Consider the following 10,240-nt stretch of genomic DNA (forward strand, 5'->3'; position numbering starts at 1 on the left):
CTATTATATTTCTCTCGTCTCTCTCCCTCTCTTCCATTGAAAAAGGTTCTTGTGCCACCACCCAAAACTGTTGTCGGCCCATCGTCGTTGTCACAGATCAGCACATTGCCATCACTGCTGTTGGAGTCTCCGTGAAAAGCCTTCGCCGCCGCTGTTGGTGTCCCTTGCTGTCGGAAGTCATCACCACCGCTAAAGTCCACCATGCCAAATGTAAGGTTGTTATTCATTTTTTCTTTTGGTTGTTTGTTATATTACACCTGGGATTTACTAAACTTTAGCTCCACCACCATAGGTTTCACTGCCGCCTCCAGTCACTATCACGCTTCCACCATCTTGCAGCTACCATTAGAGATAATTTTTTTATAGTTTTTATTTTTAATTTTTTTATTTGTTAGAATTTTATTAAGTATTTTATTAAATTTTGATTAAAAAAATTGTGATTAGGATATGTTATATTAATTTAATTAGTTTAATTAGAAATTATATTAAGTTAGGTTAGATAAGTGTAATTTATAATCATTAGTTGGATAAACGGTAAACCCTAATTTACGGTGTAATTAGGGTTCAAATTTCTGTTTTGGTCTTACCAAAAGAATTGCTGCTTCTGGATATGCTGCTTATGCTATGGATTGATTACCCAAGTTTTGGCCTTTAATTTCTAAAGGCTTACACGGTTACATTCCAAACTTTGATGATCTCACTGATGATGTTATAGAACAATATGCAAAAATAAAAGGAAATGTTACTATTGCAAAATTTCGTTAGAGGCATGGCCTTTGGTGATTTTATTATTATTTATATCATAGTACAAATGTGATTTGGTGTCATTGTTCGGATGTTAAGATTGCAAAAAAAAATATTATCATCTAAAAAAATGTTACTATTCAAAATTAAAAAAAATAAAATTGAAGTTTATTGTCGATTAAATTTGTCGGTGGTTATTAATTTAATTACTAATAAATAATATATTACTGTCGGTTACAAGCTCAAAAGTTTTGACAATTAAAAGTTTATATCCACTGGTAATTAATTAACAGCGGACGAAAAATTTGCCAGTAAACAGTTACTAGCGAGGTTTTTACCATCTGATTTAGTCTGCCACTAAATCCGACGATAAATAGATTACTGGCAGATTTTTTCAGTAAATCTGACGATATTCGGCGACTTTCTAATAGTATTAGTCCCTAAAAGATGGGACATTCTCCACATTGGTCCTTGAAAAATTTTATGAATCAAATTAGTCTTTAAAAGATTACAAATTAATTATTTTTATCATTTCGTCACTCAATTAATAGTTTTCGTTAATGCTGGTGATATAAAATGTTAACTGATAGCATACATGATACCTAGCATATCCAATTGGATGCTGAATAAATATATTCATGAAAATCTATCAATTTAGTTTAGTTTTACAATTACACTACAAGAAACAATGTATTTTTCGACGACTTATTGTCGATATAATTTAAAAAAAAATATAATTATAAATAAAATATTAAAATCGACAACCAACCTGTCTATTATTTTGGTGATGTTTTTACTATCATCAGATTGTCGACAAACACACGGATGAGAGTTTTTTTTTCTTTAAAATTGACGGATATACCGTTGATTTTAGTATTTAAAATATTGACATCGTGATGCCGTCGATAAATTTGGACGATCTAAATCGCTTTTGACAATCAGATGGATGGTGTAGATTTAATGTATAAAATAGACGGTTAAAGTGTTCTTTTGTTTTTCCTAAATAAAATCGACAACATCGATTTTTATCAACAAAAAATGATCCCAGCTCACACTTCTTGCACTTCCTAGTTTTATCCAAATTCACCATTTCACCCAAATTCCTTCATTTCACCACTTCTCGCACCCCAACCCTCCTTCTCTGCTATCGCCGCACCGCCATCACTCTGTCATGCTCCCGCTACCGTCACTCCGACACGCTCGCGCTACTGTCGCTTCAACACGCTCGCACGCCGTCGTTCCATCACGCTCGCATGCCATTGCTCCACTGCTGTCGTGACGCCATTGCTCATCAGACACTCGTGCCGCCGCTGCATTGTTGCTTTTGCACTACCGTTGGTCCACTAATGTCCTGTCGCCGTTGCTCCGTCACTCTACGTCGTTGTTGTTGCTGTCCTAATTAAAGGTACTCAATAAAAATCAGTTACTCTCTCTCTTTCTCTTTCTGCAATTTCATTCTTCATTAATGATGTTCATTTCTTCGATGATTTGTTATAATTATATCGACATTGTTATGATTTATTGTGTACGTTCTGTGTGACCTTGTTTGAATGTTTACATTTGCCTGTGTTGCAAATATAAGTGTTAAGAAAATTTGTTGTTTTTTAATTGATTCAGCTTCAGATTGAAATGGTTGAGAATGCTTCTAAGGTAATTCAAATTTACTTTCTGCTGCTTTTTGCTACTTAATCCATACAAAAAGAAATAAGAGTGATTCTAGGTTTGTGTATGCTTGTCATCGTTATTAATTTATTTCTTATATCTAATTTGATTTATTTATTTATTTAAAGTTCATAAACCTGGGTGAGTTTATGATTTTGCATAATATCCTTTGCTTTTAACCTCATTCAAACCAACACATGTTGTACATACATTCAACCTTTGATGATGAAGGGAACTTATGAACCAAGTATCTCCAAGAACAAAAGGATACCATCATACCAAGTGTTTAGTACTCACATCTTAGGCAATATAAATTTTGTAGGGAGCAGAGATTTAAGTCTAGGAAGGATAAAAATAAAGAGGTGCCACATAAAATAATGCATTATTTGTCATTGATTCCAAGGCGACAAAGGCTATATGCCTCACTGAGCTCTGCCCCTCATATATTGTGCCATCACCAAAAGTGCAGAAACGATGGTGTGATGACACATCCTTCCTATGGTGAAGCATGGAAGCATTTTGATGCCAAGCATCCTTGTTTTGCAAGCGAACCATGTAAGTTATTACATTTAGAAGGTATGGGAGTTATGATCCATTCATTCTTGAGCCAAAAACTAGACAAGTGTATTACATGCCCACAAAGTTATAAGTCTAATTAGAAGGTTGTGATTACATGTAAACCACGAAAAATAATGGAGGAAGCAAAAAATGAGTCTTAAACTAAGGTGTATTAGAATGATGAGCCTCCACATGCTAAGATCATTTCAGAAATCGAGTTTCTACCATCATTAGCATCTATGTCAGGAGATGTTGATATGATACAAATTCAAGTGGCTGACCTCCAGGTTCCTAATGTAAACAATGAGGAGGACGATGGCATTGAGATCTATGATGATGATGATGCTTACATTGATGATGATGGAAGTTCGGAACTCTCGGATTGAGGTTTTAGTTGTAAATTCTTGGTTTGCAAATATATTAATTTACTTTAATTCATATTTTGTAATTTCTTGTATCGGTTATGTTATAGATAATAATTTGCTTATTTCAATGTGTACAGGATATGGTTGGTAGAGACAGAGATTGTGGTTGTGGTCATGGTCAAGGCCGAACGGGTGCGTCAAGATCATGCGTTCAACAAGCCAATGAGCCTCCTAACACTGCTATTTCTCCTCATTGTAGGAGATATTTCAAGAGTGCATGTTTCAGGCTGATCGAACAAGAGCGGTAAGCTACTATAGAGGCTGGTGTAATTGATCCACTGCTTATCTCTGAGGAAATAAAGCATATGGATTGAAACAGTGGGTGAAAAATGAAGAGGTAGGGTATATGACATGGGTGAGGTAAGAAACTCTTCCATGGTGCGACCCCGGGTTGATAGGCCAACCACAACCACCAACACCGATATTTTGGATCTTAGAGAACGAATTATAATACTCAATAAAGAAATTGAACAACATGCTGCTAAACATAGAAAGCTTGAAGACCGCTACCAAAGGGAGAAAAGAGAATGACAATAGACTATTGAATCCTTGCATGAGGACCTCAATACCAGTAACTCACAAATGGATCAGTTTAGTCATCAACTCAGCAACGTGACTGAGTATGTGAGGGTCATGGGTCCTAGCAGTTCTGGAACACGTGTCCCCCACCTCCTCCTTTTACTTTTTCAAGCTCCCAGAAAAGCACAGCTCTAGGTAGAAAACTCCCACCTAACCTGCAGCCACAAGGGCTGCCACAGGGTTCTCAAATGGAGGATGATTCTGATGATCTCGATGACTTAGATGAGGACTATTTAGACGAGTACAAGTAGTGTTATTTACTTTACTTTGAATATTTTGTATTATTATTGGATTGTAATTTAGAAGAATATAAGTCTGAGTTTAGTTATTTATGTTGTCTTAAATTTATTTTAGAGAATTATTTATTATTTTGATAAGATTATAAACTCATTATCTATTATTTAATATAAATTTTATTTTTATATTTAAAAATTTATTTGCCTCGTTATCTAATATTTAGTATAAATTTTATTTCTATATTTAAAAATTTATTTGCATTAATTGTCTACTATTTTTCAAATAAAAAATATATGGCTATTAAAATTGACGGCATCCTTGTTGCTTTTTAAATTCAAAATAGATAAAAGAAAATAAAAATTGATGACATGCTTGTCGGTATTTTAATAATTAAATCGACGGCTACTTTGTCAAATTTAATGTATCAAATATTGACAAGCGCGTTATCGATTTTACTAAATAGATAAAAATCTTAATCTCATATTATAGACGAAAATGGTGTCGATTTTATTGAAAAATTATCGACGGTATCCGGTAAGCCATCGATTTTGTTAGAATTTTGAAAAATCGACATATTTAAAAGCGACAGCTTATGCCGTTGATTTTGCCATCTATTTTTAATATTATCGTCAGCAAAGCCATCAATTTGGTGATCGATTTTAATGGTATTTCTTGTAGTGTTATAAAAACCCTAATTCTAATATAACCTAACGACACTAAATTTATAGATTTTCATAAATATATTTGTTCAGCGTCTAATTGGATATGCTAAGTGTCATATATGATGTGAGTTAATGTTCTGTATCATCAATTATTAACGAAAACTATTAATTGAGTAACTTAAGGACAAAAATAATTAATTTATAATTTTTGAAGAACTAATTCAATTGATGAAATCTTTTAATAACAAATTTAAAGAACAAATCATCTTTTAGAGACTAATTTGACTTTTAATCCTAAAAAAAATAATGCAACATCAGCAACGCTAACAAACAAAGGCTTAAATAGTTATATATCCTAAAGCTATATGTATAGACAATCCCGTTTATATATGACACTTAAATATTTTATTATTCATAATTTATGTATGTTTATTAGTATAACTCGATAAAATACTTATATTAGATCATTTATTCTCGAGTTGAGAACATGAGTGACGAAATAATTTATTATACAATCTCAAGATTATTTGCAATTATAGTGACATATTAGTTGAACGTTTTTCCAGTGATTAGTATATAGTAATAGATATGGAATAGTAAATCTCATACTATATAAACTTTGATGCCAATATCAAAATAGATATGCAGATTGTAGATGAATGTTTTTCAGTGATTAGTATATATATAGTAATAGATATGGAATAGTAAATCTTATACTATATAAAATTCAGCAATACTATACATATAAGTTTTTTTTTACAGCTAAGTTTAATTAAGTTGGTTAAAATACAACAAAAACTAGTTTTATTATCTAGTGCGTGCGAATATGCTCTCACTCTCCACACACATAACGTTTTAATGCAAGCTCTTTGACATGAAAGACCGTTTCGAAACCTCATTTTAACATTGAACTTGAAACGACTCTCAAAAATCTCTCAACCAACCTCTCTCTGCTAGGTTGAATCACCAACAATAACACCAAACGAAAAATCTCTCAACAAACCTCTCTGTGCTAGATTTCAAATCATCAACAACACCGAACAAAAAAACTCTCAGCGAAACTCTCTATGCATTTCCAAAAAACAAAAAGATGAAGCATTATTGAAAGTAACTTGATTTTGAATCATGCATTTCTGCTTCTATATAGGTGTAGTGTTTCTTATGTGATTTAAGCCATGTTGATGAGTCTTCTGGTATCATTATTTCAAGTTTCGGTATTTAGATTTAGTGTGATTCTTGTCTATGCTTGTCATAGGCTTGGATTTAGAGTCTCTTTGTAGTTGTACTGTTTCTTATATTATTTAAGCCATGTTGATGAGTCTTCTCAGGTCATCATTTCTAATTTTCGGTGTCATTTTGATTTAAATTTAGTGTGATTCTTTTCATAGGCTTGGATTTGGAGTCTCTATATAGTTGCATTGTTTCTTATATGATTTAAGCCATATTGATGATTTTTCTAGTGTAATCATTTGCAATTTTCGGATTTTATTATGAGTTACATTCAGTGTGATTTATATCATAGGCTTGGATTTAGAATTTGTATTGTTTCTTCTGTGATTTAAACCATGTTGATGAGTCTTCTCGTGTCATCATTTCCAATTTTTAGTGTCATTTGGATTTAGATTTAGTGTGATATTTGTCATAAGCTTGGATTTAGAGTCTCTATGTAGTTGTATTGTTTCTTATGTGATTTAAGCCATGTTAATGAGTCTTCTCATGTCATCATTTCTAATTTCCGATGTCATTTTGATTTAAATTTAGTGTGATTCTTGTCATAGGCTTAGATTTGGAGTCTCTATGTAGTTGTATTATTTCTTATATGATTTAAGTCATGTTGATTTTCTGGTGCGATCATTTACAAATTTCTACTATGAGTTACATTTAGTGCGATTCATGTCATAAGTTTGGATTTAGAATCTCTATATAGTTGTATTGTTTCTTATGTGATTTAAGCCATGTTCACTACAAGAAATAATGTAATTATCGACGCCAAAAATCGACGGCAAGATTTTCGTCGATATTTATCAACGGCTTGTCGTCGATAAAATGAAAAAAATTATTAAAAATAAAATATTAAAATCGACGACAATGTCGTTTATTATTTTAGTAACCTTTACCATTACCGTCATATGGCCGACGAGATAGTGATAGATAATTTTTTTTTAAATCGACGGACTAGTTGTCTATTTTAATAATTATAATATCGACGATTTTCCTCGTCGGTAAATTTAAACGATAGAGATCTTCTCTTAATATTGGATAAGTGGTGTAGATTTTTATTTTAATTAAAATCAACAAAAAATACCGTCGACTTTTATCAACAAAATATTACTCCCACGTTTGCTTCCCGACTCCTCCGTTGCAGTTAATTCCCCAAATATAAAATAGACAGTTAAAGTGTCAATTTTTTAACTAAAATCGACAAAGCGATCGTCGATTTTTGCTTTAACTAAAATCGACAAAGTTACCGTCGATTTTTGTTTTAACTAAAATCGACACAGTTACCGTCGATTTTTATCAACAAAATATTATACCCACATTTACTACCCACCTCCCTCATTTCAATCAATTCCCCAAATATTAACCCATTATATAAAATAGACGGTCAAGATGTCAATTTTTATTTTAACTAAAATCGACAATTGTACCGTCGATTTTTATCAACAAAATACTATACCCGCGTTTACTACCCGCCTCGCTCATTTCAGTCAATTTCCCAAACTTTCAGAGAATGAGAGTTCATAGTGAGGCTGTTTCTTCCTTTCCAACGCCTGAGAGTAGAGACAAGAGACGGAGTTACCGGAGAGAGGCAGAGAGCAGATCAGCAGATCTTCTTCTTCTCCGATGCCTGAGAAAACCCGCCGTCCTCCGCCGAAGAGCAGAGCTCTTCTTCTTCTTCTTCTTCTTCGCCTCCGCCGCTGAGCCCGACACCGTGCCATCCTCGTAAGTTCCTCTCTCTCTCTCTCTCTCTCTCTCTCTCTCTCTCTCTCTCTGTTACTCTATCACATTGTGATTTGTGAATCTGCATGTAAGTTCTTCTTCTTCCACAGACTTGTCGTTGCAACGTCTTTGTCGGTCCCATCGCTATGAGCCCGTCGCCAGATCCCATCGCCGTCGCAACTTCTTGTACGTTCCTCTCCGTGTCTCTGATTATTAGATTTATTTTTGCAATTTTTGTATCTACTATTTTCATAATGAAATTCTAAATTTGCGTTTGTTAATAACAATCACATCAATATTACTAAAACCTAGTTAGCATAATCAATTCATCACATTACTTCAACTCAATTAGTTTGACAAATTAGTTTTACAATGTGATTACACTAGTTTGTGGTTTAGTGTTTGGTTGTAGGAGAAAGCTCAATTTCTGGATATGCTCTTGTTACTATAAAACGGTGTTCTGATCATAGATTTTGTGCCAGGCTTGTGATTTGGGGTTGTCGATTGATCTCTCTCTTTCTCTGCTTACGTCAGGTCCATTCTCTCTTTCCCTCTCTCTTTATCTCTTCCAATGATTGTTACTTAAGTGTCCGTCACTTTCTCCTGGTCCATTCGCTTGGTTTCAATTTGATTTGGTTCATGAAGTTTTGATGTTTTCAACTAATTAATGTGTGCAAAGGCTCATAGTAAGTGTTGACCATTTGGAAATTGGTTCAGGATTTGAACTTGAGAGATTTTGACAATGGCAGCCAATGCTTTTAATGGAACAGCAAAGCAACCTCCTCAGCCATCTCCCTTGTGCTTCTCCAAGTTCTTTCAGGTCATCTCTCACATGGCATTCTATTATTTCAGATTATTCTAAGGTTATTTTGATTCATGCAAGCTTCAGAATTTGATAATTCTAATTCCTTTTCTTTAACTAATGATCTTATTTCATTTTCCACATGGTTGCTATTCTTCCAATTTTGACTTTTAAATTGTTTTAGGAATTATAGTTGGCAGTGTTTGTTTCTGATAAAGTTCCAGACATTGTTATGGGAGATCCTGGGAGATTCAGACAAATAATAAAAAATCTTGTTGGCAACTCGGTTAAAGGAAGTGTATTTGTGGATGTGGACTTTGTTCTAGGTGTTGGAGGATATGATCTTGAGAGGTAATAAGTATCATGTTGATTTGTATCTTTCAAATATTGGTACTTAAATGTTTAATTGAATAGGAAATGGAAACAGTTTTTTGTTGTTTTCGGTGATGATTTTGTTATTTCATTTGAATTTGATATGTGACAGTGGTTCAACGGTTGTGGCTTATGGGAAGTTATTGGGTGAGTTGAGAAAGCATGGGAAATGGAAATAGGCAGAGGAGGAGGAAGAAGAGGAGGAGTTTGAAGAACATGATGCAGTGCCTGTGCTCAGGGGAGTAGTTGAGACGAGAAGGAAGCACGGACGAGATGGTAGTTCCTTCGTCATCGGATTCTCTAGAGCACTTGGCTTGTTAAGAATCCTAATTTACAAGGTACAGACATTGATTAGTTATTGGGATTTTTCATATTGAGCTGAGAAATTGGGATAGGCTGAAAAATGTTTCTCATGGTGCAGGTATATGTGGATGGAACAACTACCATGTCTACTCATGAAAGGAAAGCTAGCATTAGAGATTCTATGGTATTTGTTCCTCTATTTTATTGTATGATAAGTTGTTTTGCATCTTTGTGTCAGTTAATTTGGCTGATTTGTTGAGTTTTTGCACTGATCAGCGGTAATTTATCTGTCTTTATTACAACTTCAGAGAGGGGTTACAGATTCAGAGGATAAGAAATAGAAGCTGTTTGTATGGAGAGGTATCGAAAAAAAGACGATGAGGATCATCAACAACATTCTGATATAGACATTGAAAGAGAAGAATAATGTGGAATATGCATGGAAGTGAATAGTAAGATTGTGTTGCCTAACTGCATCCATGCTATGTGCCTGAAATGTTACCGTGAATGGTACTCACTCTTTCTTGGTTGCTACTGCATCATGATTCTTTGTACTTCTCCATCAATATATTTTTGTAGTTGAATGTTATTTGGCAGTGTTTAGGGTGCTTTCATGCTTAGTTGTTGATTAGCACTAGAATATTGTTATGAAAAAAAAGGCAATGAAAGGCAATATTGACTGCAATATTGGTGCTTAAGTTGTTTGCAATATGTTCTTACATGATTCATCAAAAACATTGTCTATAAAGTATGTAGTGCTTTGATATGATATGATACATCAATATTTTCTCTGCACTACTAATGATATGATATGATACATCAAATAGTATGTAGTGCTTTGATTATCAATCTTTCATTCCTCACTAATAAACTTAATTAGCTTAACCTCCACATTAGGCACAACATCAGCTCTAGCTAGCTTATGATTTTTTACATTCAATGAAGTTTATTAGCAC

At 33.7% G+C, this 10,240-nt stretch overlaps 1 protein-coding gene across 1 annotated transcript; it reads left to right on the forward strand.

Moving 5' to 3' along the window:
- Window positions 1-8,549: 8,549 nt before the first annotated feature.
- Window positions 8,550-9,160, forward strand: LOC148543933 (uncharacterized). The gene is made up of 3 exons (XM_088498463.1): window positions 8,550-8,627; window positions 8,803-8,960; window positions 9,094-9,160. The coding sequence occupies exons 1-3, from the start codon at window positions 8,550-8,552 to the stop codon at window positions 9,158-9,160; spliced, it is 303 nt and encodes a 100-aa protein (XP_088354589.1).
- Window positions 9,161-10,240: the final 1,080 nt, after the last annotated feature.

The sequence above is a fragment of the Arachis ipaensis genome, chromosome B9, assembly GCF_059453495.1.
Source record: "Arachis ipaensis isolate K30076 ecotype BB chromosome B9, ASM5945349v1, whole genome shotgun sequence".
NCBI lineage: Eukaryota > Viridiplantae > Streptophyta > Magnoliopsida > Fabales > Fabaceae > Arachis > Arachis ipaensis.